We start from the raw sequence: 16,421 nt of genomic DNA, 5'->3' as shown, positions 1-16,421 counted from the left end.
TCCTAAATAAACCTAGTCTAATACAAGTGTAAGAGATTTGCTTACACTTGTTTAGACTACAAGTGATGGAAAGACCATAGTCTTGGAGTCAGAGGAGAGTTTGCAACTAAGCTGAACCACTTGTAAATTAATCTAATGGACTTTTAAATTTCAGTTTCTACATCTGTAAGCTGGAGGTCATGACACCTACCTTAAGGAGTTGTTTTGAGTTATAGCAAGTTTTGTACAGACACGTGGTAGTTGCTCAGTAAATAGCAGTATTTTTTTGTGTGTATGCCTTGGTTCCATTCTTGAAGTAGCAAAGACTTTTAATGCAGTTTCTAGTATTTTTCTGTGTTATCACATATGTTTTTGCTTTTGGATTTTGAATAAAAGAAAGCTGTAGCAGTGTGTTGGTTGACAATTAAGGTGTTTTTTTCTTTACCTTCTATAAAAGTAAAAATACTCAGATACCAGAATAGTTTGGCAAGGAGTAGGTTACAGAGGTAAACTTCATGTTATAACTGATACGAATTGATACAAAACCTTTCCATCACATATGTTTTAGACCTAATTTTGGATCTTGAATTTAGAATTTATATAATGGAATGAAAAGTTGCTACATGTGTATTCATTTTATATAATAATTTTTGTTCATATTTCTTTACAGAAATGTTATGAACAGAAGCAATACAAAAATGGCCTCAAGTTTTGCAAGTTGATTCTTTCAAATCCAAAATTTGCTGAACATGGAGGTATTATCTCACCTATGAGAGATTACTTTGGGGAAATCTAATTCTAAAACCAGATGGATAGGATTCCCAACTGTGAGGGAAGAATACTTCCCAGATTCCATGGCCTTGTAGTTCTCTATTAGAGTGCATAAATGTTTAACGTTTTCAGATATGCCTCATATCATTCTTATTCTAGATTACTTCTTTTATGCTTAGGTGTATTTACAGTCTTTACTTTTAGATGAGAAATGATTGGTTGATATATTGGTGAGTAATTGGCATATATACCTGTATTTTTATAGACCTGATTTCATTTGTTACTTTGAATAGAATTTAAGTTTATCCCTTGATTTCTCGTGTGTAAAATTAGAACAATATTTGCAACACCAAAGTAGTATGAAGATACAATCAAATGCATTTTATTTTTTGGTAGATGTATTTTTTTTATCTATCTGCTAACCTTCATATGTAAATAAGATACTACTGATTTACCATTGTGTTATCTTGGGTTGTTTTTCTAGCACTGATGTTAGTAAGTCTGTATTTGCTTGTCTCATCCTTTTTCACTGGTTACCAGTGTTTGGTAAAAGGATGGATCAGGTTAGACGTGTAAATTATGGTCCTGTAGCAGAGCAAAGCTGATTGGGGTTTCTGAATATTAGACTTGAGTAATTATTGAGACCATCTTTTTGGGAAAATAGACTGACCCTACTCGGCTTTCTAATAACACTTCAAACATTCTTTGAAGGAAATGGAAAGTTGTTTCATAGAATTTTAGAAATTAAAGCTTGTTTTCAAGCTGTTTAGCAGTGGAACCCTTATCCAAAGGGGAGCTTGTGGGGAAATTCATTATGTAAAAACAGATTAAAAAATAAGATGTTTGGTCATAGGGGCCTGGACTGCTGGATCACCCGTTCTGAAAACCATAGTCCATAGAGATCAGTTTGAAAACCATTGTTCTTGTCTAATTCCCTTGTTGTGGATTATTCAGAGAATTATTTCATTCTAAACAATCTTTGATTAACTACCTTCAACATATTCTTGGGTTGCCTTCAACATATTCTTGGGTTGCCACTCGTGCTTTTCAAATGCAAACTGATGTTAATTAGCCTAAGTGGGATTCATTGGAATAAACTTGCAGCCAAAAATGAAGTCTGTTCCAATAATGAGTAAGGTGATTTTTAAATTCTGTACATCTCTTTAAGGTAGATTGAATGATTTTGTGGGGTATAAATCAGATGATTTGATTCTTAGTAGGCTTGATCTCAGGTGAAAGCTGAGGTCTGTTGCGGTAGACTTAACTCAACAGGACTCAGGACCCTGCTGTGTTACCTTTTTTCAGCAGAATAATCTTAACCTCCTTTATAGAGTCTTCAGAAAGACAGAAAGCATTGTACCAACTCAGTCCCAGCCTGAGGAATTTCAGAGAAGGACTTGGGCTAAGCTTTAAGCAGATACATAAATATACTTTTACTTTTTTTATTTGGAGAGAAATTCTTCTAACTATAGGATTAAAAGGATGAATAATGTAAGTATTGGTAGAGCTCAGATATTAAAATAGTGCTAAGAGAATAATTTGAATTTTTCATGTGTAAATAGAGGTTAAAAATATTTTTCAGAGACTTTGGCTATGAAAGGATTAACATTGAACTGTTTAGGAAAAAAAGAAGAGGCGTATGAATTTGTTCGTAAAGGACTTCGTAATGATGTCAAGAGTCATGTCTGTATCCTTTTGCAGTAGTTGAATAGTTTAATTTCATTTATGTATTTTCCATTTATGAGTTTTTTCTAACTCAAATTAAAAAAAACTTCACTATGAAAAAATTTTAAACTATATGGAAGAGTGAATGTAATGAACTTTATGTACCCATTATCAAGTTTCAATAATTATCAACATTTTTAATATTAGTTTCATCTGTTCCCTACTTATTTTTTTGTTTATTAGAGTATTTTAAAGAGAATTACTATGCACTGTATATTTACTGCAGTTGTGCCTAGTGTGAGAGAATAGTAACTAATAATTATATGTGATTTAAAACCCATTTTTTTCCTATATATCCATAAACTGAGTGATACTTTCCTCATTCCAAATAATGACTTACCTGTATAGTACTTACCTGTATAGTAAAACTTGTGTTCCTTAAAAGTTCCTTAAACTTTCCTTTAGAAATTTTAGGAGAAAAATTCAGAAGCAACTTGATGTAAAATAGATTTTATTTAGTATTAAATATTATGTTGATTTTCAGCTTGGTTCCTGTTGCACAGGGACTTAGCTGTTACTTAACTGGGTACTTAACAATCGTATTTTTCATTGACTAGTATCCCAGTTTGTTAAAAAAACAAAAATATTCTTTAGGGATGGATCGTTGAAATTGTTTTAATCTCTGTTTTACCTATTTATATACTTACAACCTTTTCACATATTACCCTTGTACCTTAATTTTTAACATTTAAATCATCTAGCTATTGGCCAGTATTGAACGTAGTCTTAGTGGTGTTTTTACATATTTAGCTTAGGGTTCTCTCAAAATACTAAATACTTACTTCTTTATCCCAGTGCTTACCCCAGAGCGAAGAGAGGGCATGTGAGTATGATGGTTTTTTGGCTCCAAGATATCCTAAGACTTGACTTTACATTAAATAAAGACTTAATTTTTGTGGTCTTTAATATCACTAGTGAATTAATTGATGGTTACATGTTGTTTTATAATTGATTGAATATATACTTGTTTTAAAAGATAATTGCAATTTTTATATAATACATACTCTGTTTCCATACATAGTGTTTGAGAATAAGTGAGTGTTGAGGTGCTGGCATAGGAAAGTGAGGGGATAGGCAACGTGAAGAATTTTTACCAATAATTTTCTAAGGTTACTTAAAAATATATTATGGAAAATTTCAGACGTGTACAAAAGTAGAATAGAATAATGCACCCCTATCCGCCTATCACCTAGCTTCAATAATTTAACAGTTGTCAATCAAGGCTGATCTGGTTTCATATTTTGTCACCTGCTTACTATCCCCCTCCCTCTGAGGCCAGATCATTCTGAAGTAAGTCCCAAACAAAATACCATTTTGCTAAGGTAAGCTTTCTGTTAGACATGTAGCATAGTATATTCTAGTAGCTGTGAATGTCTGTTTCCTTAACTTAATAGGTTGGCATGTATATGGACTCTTGCAGCGTTCTGATAAGAAGTATGATGAAGCTATTAAGTGTTACCGAAATGCCCTCAAATTAGATAAAGATAATCTGCAAATTTTGAGGGATCTCTCTCTGTTACAGATCCAAATGAGAGACCTTGAAGGTTATCGAGTAAGTACTTTAGTCTTAAATGTACATGTTTTTATAATAGATATAATTTAAAAGCATGTGAATTCAGAATGAGGTGAACTTAAGACGAGATCATGTAGACTTGATTGTTCATTACAGTCTGTAGTAGAAGGGAAAAGTCACTTTGGATCTTCCCTCCAATAATATTAGTGGAACTGCATACTTTTTAAAAAAATTAATTTATTTATTTATTCTTGGCTGCATTGGGTCTTCATTGCTGTGTGCAGGCTTTCTCTAGTTGCGACGAGCAGGGGCTTCTCTTCATTGGCGGTGTGCAGGCTTCTCATTGCGGTGGCTTCTCTTGTGGAACATGGGTTCTAAGCGCGTGGGCTTCAGTAGTCGTGGTGCGTGGGCTCAGTAGTTGTAGCGCACTGGCTTGGTTGCTTTGCGACATGTGGGATCTTCCTGGACCAAGGATTGAACCCGTGTCCCCTGAATTGGCAGGCGGATTCTTAACCACTGTGCCACCAGGGAAGTCCCTGGAAGTGCATACTTGATCATCAAAAAAGGATAACTAGTTTATTCATTTTATGTTTTTTTACTTATTTTATTTAATTAAAAAAATTTTTTTGGCTGCGTTGGGTCTTCGTTGCTTTGTGTGGGCTTTCTCTAGTTGTGGCAAGCGGGGGCTACTCTTTGTTGCGGTGCGCGGGCTTCTCATTGCGGTGGCTTCTCTTGTTGTGGAGCATGGGCTCTACGCACGCGGGCTTCAGTAGTTGTGGCACGCGGGCTTCAGTAGTTGTAACACACGGGCTCAGTAGTTGTGGCATGCAGTCCCTAGAGCACGCGAGCTTCAGTAGTTGTGGCGCACAGGCTCAGTAGCTGTGGGTGGCTCGTGGGCTTAGTTGATCCGTGACGTGTCGATATTCCTGGACCAGAGTTTGAACCCATGTCCTTTGCATTGGCAAGCGGATTCTTAACCACTGCACCACCAGGGAGGTCCCTCATTTAATGCTTTTTGAAAAGCTAGAATATCGCCTATGTACTAATGCTGTACTGTATTCTTTGTGGGCTTGATATTTACAGATTTGGTAAACAGAGCTTTTATAATTAAAATCTAAATGTGGAGATTAATTAGCTTTCTTCATTATGGTTTAGAAAATACAAAATATTGTGAGGATTGCCATAAATGTAGTCCCAGGCCTTTTCACACTGTTACCTTCAACTCTGCTGGGCATCTCCATGTGCTTACTCCACTTAGTTTCCTAAACTCAGTATGTCCAAAATGGAATTATCTCACTTTCTCATGTGAAGGAGGCTACCAACTCTTAATAGTTCTGTTTAGATAAGTCTTTTTTCATTTACTGTTGTCCTTCTGCTGCCATGTAAGTCTTTGCATAGATTTTTGCAGAAGTTGCAAGGGTTCTGCTGAGCTTAATAATGGTACCATTCATCACGATTATGTGATTTTTCTTCATTAGGACTTAGCAGCCTAAGTTTGGTGAGAGTTAAAATCAGTTATCTTTAGAAATAAAGAAATTAGTAATGGTGAGAGACTGGTTGCTAGGAGTGGTAGTGAAATAAATGAAGATAAAAGAGCTGGTGGTTAGAAGTGAAGGAGTCAAGGAACTAGAGGTACTGGTGGTGTCCAAGAACAAGGGCAGGAAGGTCACTGAGTGACAGTGTTGGCAGCATAGGAGCTGTAGCGAGAGTGAGTATCTGAATTTATGATTTCTGGGTGGCAGTAAGGTCTAGGGTGTGGTGGTGGAAGTGGGTCCCTGAAGTGGGGTGGAGATCATTGTAGATGAGGAAATCGTGGATCTAAGAAGATATGTTATTGGATAGGTGATCCACAGTGTTGCATTTGCCCAGAATAATGGCAGAATTTGGTAGAGAGATGAAAGCTGAGTCAGACTTTAATGAAGTGGGGGAGTGACAGAGAAGCAACAGTGAAAGTAAGGGTGATAACAGTGGTAGAGCTTAATGACATATGCCTAAAAGGAGCAGACATTTACACATGAATGTAGAGGAGTGATATTGTCTAAGTTGTTTTGTTGAAGGTATCTTTTTTTAAAAAGATCTGATCATGGTTCTCCATGTGGCATGTAGCGTGGATGGACGGCACCCATTCCAACAACAGAGTCACAGAAGCTAAACATTACATTTTCAAAACTCGTTGCAGCTAGTGTTCTTCACGAGACCCTGTTCGGCCAAGCAAAGTTGCACTTGCCTAAAAGTTGGAGGCAGATATGAGCTATGAAGAAGTGGGAGCTGTGTAGGGAGGTTAGATTTTCTGCTGGTCTGAAGGCATCTTGATTCTTCTGGAGCAGCCATGGTGGAATTTCTGGTGTTTTCGCCCTAATGTCGTAGATATTGACCTGTCTTAGAGTAGCAGCAGTGGTGTTTCTGCTAGAAAAGTCCAGTCAGATGTTTGAGTGTTTTCCCTGGCTGTGTCCATCCTATCTCTGGGGCCTATTATAATAATGTAAAATATGTTGTGATTTCATATAACAATATTATAAACAGTAAAACTCTAGTTTCATAAAAAGCTATCTTAGTCTCTCTTCTGAGATGTTTAGTTACCAGAAGAAATTCTCATTATATAAAGGTAATTTTATAGGGCAACCTAAAAGCATTGACCCCAAGGACATTACATTACAGGGTATTCTGGAACTTAAGTTTAGATCAGGAATATAAAAAGTATTTCTGTTTGTTCAGAGATGTTTGTTCATTGAATTCATTAGAAAGGAATTAAAGGTATTTTTTCTTAAAACTCTGTGATGAATTATATTTTAGAGAAACTTAAGAAAGTGAAAAAAATTTTAAAGAATTGTTTTTTTTTAAAGGAGACGAGATATCAGCTTCTTCAGTTGCGCCCAACACAACGTGCATCCTGGATTGGATATGCTATTGCATACCACTTACTGAAAGATTATGATATGGCACTAAAACTATTGGAAGAATTTAGACAAACTCAGCAAGTAAGAACTGCATTTTAACATTTTCTTCTACCTTCACAAACTAAAATAGTTAACTTCTATATTGCCTCCACCCGCAAGCATGAGTTAGTCTTTCAGACCTATGGAAGAACTTGAAAAATTTTTGAAATAATTGGAAGAAGTTAAAACAAAGAATTCTTAATACAAAATAAATAATATAAAGATTTTTGTATACTATAATTTCAGCAATATTCAAATGAATAAAGTAAAGAATACATGAAAATGAAAATAGTTTTGTGACTGTGGGAATTGTTTCTCTAATATATATTGCTTTATATTTTATATAAATACGTTAATACATTTTAATATGTATGTAAAATAGAAAAATACAAAAAATACACTGTGTATCACAAGAGAAATTAAAAAGATGTTAACATTTTGCCGTAATTGCTCCAGATTTAATTATTTTTTAAAGAAATGTTACAGAAACAGCTGAAGTCTTCCCACATCCCTCCCTAGAGGTAGCCACTATTCCGAAATTGGTATAGATCATTTCTTGTCATGTTTACATTATGTTTTAAGTCCATGAAAGTTACAAACTATTATTTTGTATATTTAAAATTTTACATGAATGACATGTAGTTTTTAAAATTCAACATTTCTTGAGATACATCTATATTGATACATGTTGACTGGTTTATTCATTTTAAACTGCTGTTTGGTGTTCTGTTATATAGATAAGCTAAAGTTACTGTACTTTGTCTGTATTAAAAATTAGTGCTGCAGTGAATATTCTTGTCTGCTGTTTCATTAGCCACATTTGTGAGTTCCTCTTCAGTTTATACCTAAAACTGGAATTGCAGAGTTGTGGCTCTGTGTGTTTAGTTTTACTAATTTGAAGCACCTGTACTAATTTACATGCCCACTAGCAAGGTTTTATGCTTATTGTTTGCCTATATCCTTACTGACACTTGATGTCAGCTTTATTATTTTTTCCATTCTTCTGGATGTGAAGAAGTTTATCTCATTATTTTTCTTTTTTTAACTTTTATTTATTTATTTATTTATTGACTATGCTGCATGGCTTGCAGGGATCTTAGTTCCCCGACCAGCGATTGAACCTGGGCCCTCAGCAGTGAAAGTTCCAAGTCCTAACCACTGGACCACCAGGGAATTCCCTCATTATTCTTTTAATTTGTGTTTCTTTGATTATTAGTGAGGGATATTAGAATAAGAGATATTATCTGTACTTTTCTTTTGATGTCTGTGTCTGGCCTCATGGCATGAGTTGGGAAGTGTTCCCTCTTTTGAAAGAATTTGTGATAGATGGTGTTAGTTCTTATACAAGTATTGGTCCATTTCATCTAGGTAATCTAATTTGTTGGCATACAACGTTTCATAATAGTCCCTTATAATCCTTTTTATTTTTGTAGGGTTTGTGGTAATGTCCCTCCTTTTATTCTCAATTTTAGTAGTCTTCTCTTTTTCTTTCTTGGTCATTCCAGCTAAAGGTTTGTCAATTTTGTAAATCTTGTTAAAGAGCCAACTTGTAGTTTTGTTAAATTTCTCTGTGGGTGTGTTGGTGTAATGCTTTAGCACTCAGCCAGGCAGCTTACAACTCTACCTTAGCTTTCGCCTCAAGGCGAAAGGTCAGAGTCTCAAGGTCAGCAAGAGGTGAGAGTTTAGGGCTTTCTCAGGTCTTTCTTGAACGTGTGTGTAACTCTGTATGTGTGTGTGACTTTTCAGAGCCCCTGTGGACATCACATTTCCCAGCTTTTACTTTCAGGTTTTTGTTTAGTCTGTTGTTTGTCCTGACTGTTAGCCGTCTTTCAGGCACTGTAAAGGTAAAACACATGCCTGTAATCACTTTTAATAAGCACTTTTGGCCCTTCCCTTCCCCCCAAGGCTTTTTTGCTCTGGGCAAACTCTGAGGTAGGCTTGTACTTGGAGGCTTGCAGTGAACCCACAGATAGGTCAGCTAATTACAGGTCTTTGGGAGTGAGGAAAGAGCTCCAGCTTTATTGTTCTCACTGGTGGCTGTCAAGCTGCTCTGGGAAGACAAGCTTATTTTTCAAGGCTACTCTGTAGCTGGAGAGCACTGGACAGGATTAGGGCAAGTTAAAATGACACAAAACTCACTGGTCTTACCAAGATCTAGCTGTTTTCTTCAGTAAATGCTCCCCAGGTGTGCCGTAAGCCTCTGGTTAATTTCCAGAGTTCTGAAAAAGGTGATTCTGACAGTTGTTGCCAGTTCTTTCCTCGCTCTTTTGGAGAGGTGAAGTTTTGGAGTTCTTTCTGTACTCTGCCGGTTTTCCTGACATCATCCTCTTTGTATTTTCTTGATGAAAACTTCTTCTTTTGACACATTACCCTAAAAGCAAGGTATTGTTTTTTGGAATGATAGCCAAACTAATTTTACCTGCTACAGTGGTAAACTTTTTTTCACTTTTCATTTATCCAGTAATTCTCATTACAGAGTACACATGGTAACAGTCCCCTATTCTACCTTTCTGTCCCTGCCTTGCTATCCAGAGTCTAGTTCAGAGAAGACATGGAAGAACACAGCCCGCCATATGTCTAAATAATGCACGTTCAACTTTTTTATATGTATTTTAGGCATTCTCTACGGTTTTTGCTACAATAGAGTAGTAAATAGTTCTTTTATGTCACCTCACCGTCTCTTCCCCATTCTCCTGATAATAGTTATATGAATATTTCTGGTTCTTTAAGTGTAACCTTTATAACATTAGGGAATATACTTACACTTTTGTGTCCTAAGCCAGCAAATGGCAGGAATTCCTTGTTTCTCATGGCTGAATATTATTCTGTTGTATATATATATCACATCTTTATCCATTCATTTGTTGATGGACACTTAGGTTGTTTCCATATCTTGACTATTGTGAATAATGCTGCAGTGAATATCTCCGCCCCCACCTTAGCATCCAGTTCTCTGAGGCTGTCTGCTTTCTTTGAAGAAGAGCTCTTGACTCTTTGAGTGGGATGGATGCCTGGTTACAGGGTAATATTTTAAACAAGGATTTGGCTGCTGAGTTGATGGAAATGGGGTCAGGGTCAGCCTTTCAGTTAATCCCTTAATCTTGAGCCCCATTTCTCATTCCTGCACCCTCTGTTTACTTGTCATTTCAGAATCCTGACCCTGTTTGGTGATTTCCAGGGCAGATAGCCACCCTCCCTAAAGATTTCCTCTAGGCTTTACTCTAGGCTTTAACTTCTGCTTTACTTCATCCCTTATTCTTCATTTGCTTTCCGTTTCCCAGAAGTTTGTTGAAATCTCATATGTTCTATTTTCATAAGTTAATATATTTTTAAACCCTCTATTATTTTTATTCTCATAAGGGAGTGTGGTAAGTTCATCATGTTTACTTAGATTCTTAGCTTTTTACTGCGAACTAGAGAATTCTCTATTGAGACTAGTTCTTTGTCTTTATCCAGGAATCAAGTCCTTACCATAGGAAGGTGTACTGTACCATATTCACTGGGGTTTGATAAACACTCTTTCATTTTAAATACAATCTTATTGCAATTTGATGGTTAAAATTAGGTGTGTGGAATTTTCTTATTTTTTGTAATAATAAGTATAATTAAGAGGTATACAAGGCTTTTTGGAGGTATAATACATGCCATAAAATTTACCCATGTCAGTTGTACATCTCAAAGATTTTTTTTTGTAAATTTATAGTCATGTAGTCATTACCACAGTCCAGTTTTAGAATGTTTCGTCACCCCCCCAAAAGTTCTTTTGTGCCCATTTGTCGGTTTCCACTCATCCCCAGCCAACCACTGATCTCCTTTTTGTCTCTATAGATTTGCCCTTTTTGGAAACTTCGAATAAAGGCAATCAAATGCAGTGTTTTCTCTCTAAATTCTTTTATTCATAATGCTTTTGAGATTCACCTGTGTTAAAGCATGTATTAGTGGTTCATTCCTTTTTATGCTGAATACTGTTTCATTATATGGATACACTGTAGTCTATGGATAACACTTTGTTTATCCATTCATTAATTGATGGACATATATATTGTTTTTAGTTTTAGTTGTTATGAATAATGCTGCTATGAACATTTGTGCATAAGTTTTTGTGTGGACATATGTTTTTATTTCTTTTGGGTAGATACCTAGGAATGAAATTACTTGGTTATATGGTAAGTATATATTTAACTTTTTAATAAACTGCCCAGTTGTTTTCCTACGTGGCTGAACCATTTTACATTCCTACTAGCAATGTGTGAGAATTCCAGTTTCTACCCATCCCCACACCTGTTACTGTCCAATTTTTTGATGATAGCCATCTTAGTGGATATGTAGTAGTATCTGTTTTAGTTGTGTCTCTGCATTTTTCTAACAACTAATGCTATTGAGCATTTTATCATGTTCTTATTAGCCATTTATATTTCTTCTTTGATGAAATGTCTGTTCAACTCTTTTGCCCATTTTTTAGTTGGGTTATTTGTCTTACAGCTGAGTTGTAAGAGTTTCTTGAATATTCTCAATACAAGTTCCTTATCAGATAGATCATTTGCAAATATTTTCTCCTAGTCTATAACTTGTATTTTTATGTTATTAATGGTGTCTTTTGAAGAGGAAAGTTTATAATTTTGTTGAAGTCCAATTTACCTGTTTTTTCTTTTATGCAAAGGGTCACAAAGATTTTCTCCTATTCCTCTAAGGTTTCTTTTATTGTTTTAATGCTCACATTTAGGTCTGTGATCCATTTTGATTTAATTTTTGTAAATGGTATGAAGTATGTGTCTGTTTTTGCATATGGATATTAAATGTGTCCCACCATCATTTGTTGTAAAGACTAACCTGTCCCTGTTGAATTGTCTTGGCACATCTGTTGAAAATCAGTTGACCAGATTATAAGGGCTAATTTCTGAACCTTGTATTCTGTTCCATTGATCTATATGTGTATCCTTATGCCAATACCAACCACACTGTCTTGATTACTGTAATTTTAAAGGATGTTTGAAATTTGAAGTACATGTCTTCCTACTTTTTCTTTTTAAGATTCTTTTGTCCATGCAGGGTTCCTTTTATTTCCATTTGAATTTTAGCATCAGCTTATCAGTTTCTAAAAGCTTGCTGAGAGTTTGATAGGGATTGCATTGAATTTTTAGATCAATTTGGGGAAAATAAATATAGAGTCAAAAAAAGATTGAGTATTCTTTGGTATATGGGTCTTGTTTCTTAAATTTATTCCTGAATATTTTGTTCGTTTTGATGCTATTGTGAAAATTATTTTACTTTCATTTTTGGGTTGTTCGTTCCTAGTATATAGAAGTATAATTGATTTTCATATATTGATCTTGTATTCTGTCACCTTGCTAAACTCCTTTATGGGTTCTAGTAGTTTTTTTTTGGAAGATTCTTTAGGATTTTAATCATTGTTAGACTTTCCTTTGGTAATAGGATTTGCTAACCTCTTCACTTTTCTGTAGGCAGAAGTCCCCACTCCTTTTTTTGTTTTAAAGAATATATTAATCTTCTTTGCTGTTAATCACTCTTCTATTTGTAACTGCTTGTGGGTTGCTTTTTAAAGTCTGTGTGAATGACTGTCCTGAGAAAGCAATTAAATTAAAGATCTGTAACTGCTTTATACTATTATATAAGTAAGATAATTTGGTTATTTTTTTCAGGTTTCTCCCAACAAAATAGACTATGAATATAGTGAACTGATACTGTACCAGAATCAAGTGATGAGGGAGGCAGATCTATTTCAGGAATCTTTGGAACATATAGAAACTTATGAGAAACAGATATGTGATAAACTTTTGGTGGAAGAAATTAAAGGTAAGTTGAACTGCTTTTTCTTTTTTATTGGCTTCAGTTAAAGAAAAGAATAAAACCTATATACTTTATTATGTCCGAACACTTAAATGAGACTTACTATATATCAGGCAATGTTCTCAACACTTTATTATTAAGCCATTATTAATTAATGTAATGGTTTAATAATAAAATTAATGTAATCTTCATAACAACCCTATGATGTAGTTGTTACATCCATTTTAGAGATCAGGAACTGAGGAACAGAGAGGTAAGTGACTTGCCCAGAGTCACACAGCTAAGTAATCTGGGTAGTGCTGGATTTGAGTGCAGGGATTTTGACTCCAGATTCCATTTTCTTAAGCAGTATGTTATACTGCCTTCATATTCAACTCCCTCCCCCAGTATTTATCTCCATATATAGTAAAATGAGAAGAGTAAATGACACTTGGGATCCTCGTGAAAGCAAGATTCATTTATTTTCATTATGGGCTAATTAAGAAGACAGGATTCTGAGAAATAGTTTGTTAAGAATGTTTTTCAACAAAGTCAAACAAATTTTCTTTTTTATACATAGCTTTGCTCATCAATTACCCATTTTCTGAGCAATACCATATTAAATAGAATGTCCATCCAAATAAATAATTAGTTTAAAACTAAAATCTCATGTAGTTGCAGGACTTCTAAAGCTTAAAAATACTAGCTAAGGTTTATTTACTCTTCTGTGTTTCACAGTATGGTAACTGCTTAAACTGCTTAATTTCACTTAATTTTTAGCACCTCTAACATGGGTATTACTGATTGTCCCTTTTTATATTTGAAGAAACTAAGAGAGGTTAAGGACTTGCCCAAGTTGCCCAGCCTTTCAGGAGGTAGAGTTAATTTCTAAAAATATCTTTCTGACTTCAGAGCCTTTACTTTTTTTTTTTTTAAATTTAAATAGACTTTATTTTTTAGAGCAGTTCTAGGTTCACAGCAAAACTGAGTGGAAGGTACAAAGATTTCCTATATACCCTCTGTCCCTGCACATGCACAGTTCCTCCTACCCTCACCCCCCATCCCCCCAAGCCTGTAGTTTATATTTGGGTTCATTCTTGGTGTTGTATACCCTCTAGGTTTTAAAAAATGTATAATGACATTTTACATACTACCATTATAGTATCATACAGAGTAGTTTCACTGCCCTAAAAATCCTCTGCTCTGCCTGTTTCTCCTTGCCCCCAACCCTTGGCAACCAGTAATCCTTTTACTATCTCCATAGTTGTGCCTTTTACAGAATGTATTAGAGGTGGAAGCATACAGTATGTAGCCTTTTCAGATTGGCTTCTTTCACTTAGCAATATGCATTTAAGGTTCTTTCATGTCTTTTCATGAATCCTTTTAACTGCTATCCTCTACTCTTGTGGAGGAATGGGGCACGATCATAGTTCTTTTTTTCTCCTTTTATTATTTTTTGAATTCAAGTATAGTTTAAGTTTAATGTACTGTTTATGGTTTTAACTAGTAAATGTATATGTGTGTTCACTTTGTACCAAGTAGTGTGCTGACCGTTTTAAGTACATTATTTCAGTTGATTATCATAAAAACAGACTGATGTAGTTGATACTTTGCAGGTAAGGAAATGGAAATTGGAAGTTTTGTAAGTTATTCAGTCACAAAGCTAGAAAGTGGTAAAACTGGTAGTTACACCTAGTTAGTCTTACTGTAGAGCTTGAGTAATATACAGTATAATAAAATAAATAGTAAAATGATATATATAATAATCACTGTAATATGATGATGATGAAAGCTGAAATAGTATGTATGACTGAAGACATTTCAAAGGGTTGTTTGAAACAGATTCTGTAGGGAATGGGAAAGCTTAGGGATAGAAAGTCGAGATATATTTTTTGAGATGCTCCCTTTTATCTTGATTAGGTGTGCTTTCCATTTTATCTGAAAAGTTTGTTATTTATTTATTTTGGCTGCGCCGTGCAGCTTGCAGGATCTTAGTTCCCCCACAAGGGATTGAACCCGCACCCCCTGCAGTGGAAGTGTGGAGTCTTAACCACTGGACCGCCAGGGAAGTCCCTATCTGAGAAATTTAGATTCTCATTTCCCATACCCACTTGCAATTTGTATGGCTTAGTAAAAGAAATTGAGTCTTAGAGGTGACCCCCCTGTGAACATGGTTTGTGTAGCTTCTTGCTGCGAAGTGGTATTTAGTGTTATTGTTTTGTGAGTTAAACTTCTCCAGTTTTAGTGACCTGGAAAGGACAGTAAGAGAATTGAATGGAGAATTGTTTAACATAAGAATTGATTAGGAAAAGTACATTAAAAATCTTGCAGTAGGAAGGCAGGGATATTTCATTAGAATTATTTACCAATCTATATCTAAGGTAACTTTAGTTACTTTAAACGGTGTACAAAAATGTGCGTAATGCAAAGATTTTTTACTAACAAGTTAATATCATATATACAGTGTGGGAGGGAGCCAAAAATGAATGTTAGTATAATAGAATGTGTAAGTGAAGGTTCATTTCTGAAGACAAGCTGTGAATTAATCTATGTTTAGTTATTTAAACTGCAACAAGCCCTAAAGGGAAGCACCATACCGTTGTCTTTCATAAACATCTATTATACTAATAATGCTTAGTAAAATCTCTGGAATTAGAAAGGTATTTAATGTTTAAGCAAAATGAATATGACATTTAAACTTAATTTTAGGGGAAATGCTGTTGAAATTGGGACGATTAAAAGAAGCGAGCGAAGTATTCAAAAACTTGATTGATCGGAATGCAGAAAATTGGTGTTACTATGAAGGCTTGGAAAAAGCTCTACAACTTAGTATGTAATGATTTTTCTCCTACCTTCTCTTAGCTAGTGTTCTTTTTTTTTTTAATTATTTATTTTTGGCTGTGATGGGTCTTCGTTGCTGCGCGTGGGCTTTTTCTCTAGTTGCGGTGAGCAGGGGCTTCTCTTGTTGCGCAGCACGAACTCTAGGCGTGCGGGCTTCAGTAGTTGTGGCTCGCGGGCTCTGGAGTGCAGGCTCAGTAGTTGTGTCGCACGGGCTTAGTTGCTCCGCGGCATGTGGGATCTTCCCGGACCAGAGATCGAACCCGTCTCCCTTGCGTTGGCAGGTGGATTCTCAACCACTGTGCCACCAGGGAAGCCCTTAGCTACTGTTTGAAGTATAGTAAAATATAAAGTTGTAAGAATATTTGAGGATGCATATTTTTAGTTTTAGCATTCATGTTTCCATTTAGGAAGATTACAGGTTAAACATGGGAGTGAAAATGAATTCAGATATTTATATTTAAGTGATAAATGCTTACAGATTATTTTAGGTTTCTTGATCCATTAAAATGTTACCAATTTACACTAACTAGAGTGGTGGGGAAGAAAATGGGCATTCCCTTTCTGGGAAATGTCATAATTATTTAGTATTTTTAAAGAATTAGAGGACTGTTACTGTCAATCTCTAAGAATAAGAATTGGGCCAAAGAAATGTTGCTGAGAGTACGTTGTATATAGCATCGGCATAAAAACTATTCTTTTACTTTCAAACTAGGCTAATTTGTGTAGAATAAATTGTATACATCGTCTTTTGAAATTTGATAACCTTGACCCTTTTCAGAAATCTAGAATATTATTCTAAATTTTCCCTAATATTCTCATAAATAAATATCTTTAATATTGCTAAAATCATATTTAGTCGTGGGTAAGTA

The 16,421-nt window shown here is 35.1% G+C and overlaps 1 protein-coding gene across 9 annotated transcripts in view; it reads left to right on the top strand.

Annotated features, from left to right (window-relative positions):
* The window catches only part of NAA16 (N-alpha-acetyltransferase 16, NatA auxiliary subunit), a 65,991-nt gene that overhangs the window by 3,486 nt on the left and 46,084 nt on the right, over positions 1-16,421 (top strand). For 3 of the 9 annotated variants that reach the window (XR_013824805.1, XM_079902722.1, XM_079902729.1), the window contains exons 2-7: positions 650-734; positions 2,333-2,437; positions 3,870-4,027; positions 6,832-6,966; positions 12,585-12,738; positions 15,421-15,540. Coding sequence is in view for 8 of the 9 variants with exons in the window: in XM_079902722.1 (XP_079758848.1) it covers positions 650-734; positions 2,333-2,437; positions 3,870-4,027; positions 6,832-6,966; positions 12,585-12,738; positions 15,421-15,540 (757 nt within the window). In the remaining variant the exon portion in view is untranslated. The other 6 variants (XM_079902723.1, XM_079902724.1, XM_079902728.1 and 3 more) reach the window with 6 other exon arrangements.

Source organism: Stenella coeruleoalba, assembly GCF_951394435.1.
Source record: "Stenella coeruleoalba genome assembly, chromosome: 18".
Taxonomy (NCBI): domain Eukaryota; kingdom Metazoa; phylum Chordata; class Mammalia; order Artiodactyla; family Delphinidae; genus Stenella; species Stenella coeruleoalba.
Note: the sequence above shows the minus strand (reverse complement) of the source record. Positions and strands in the feature narration are given on the sequence as shown.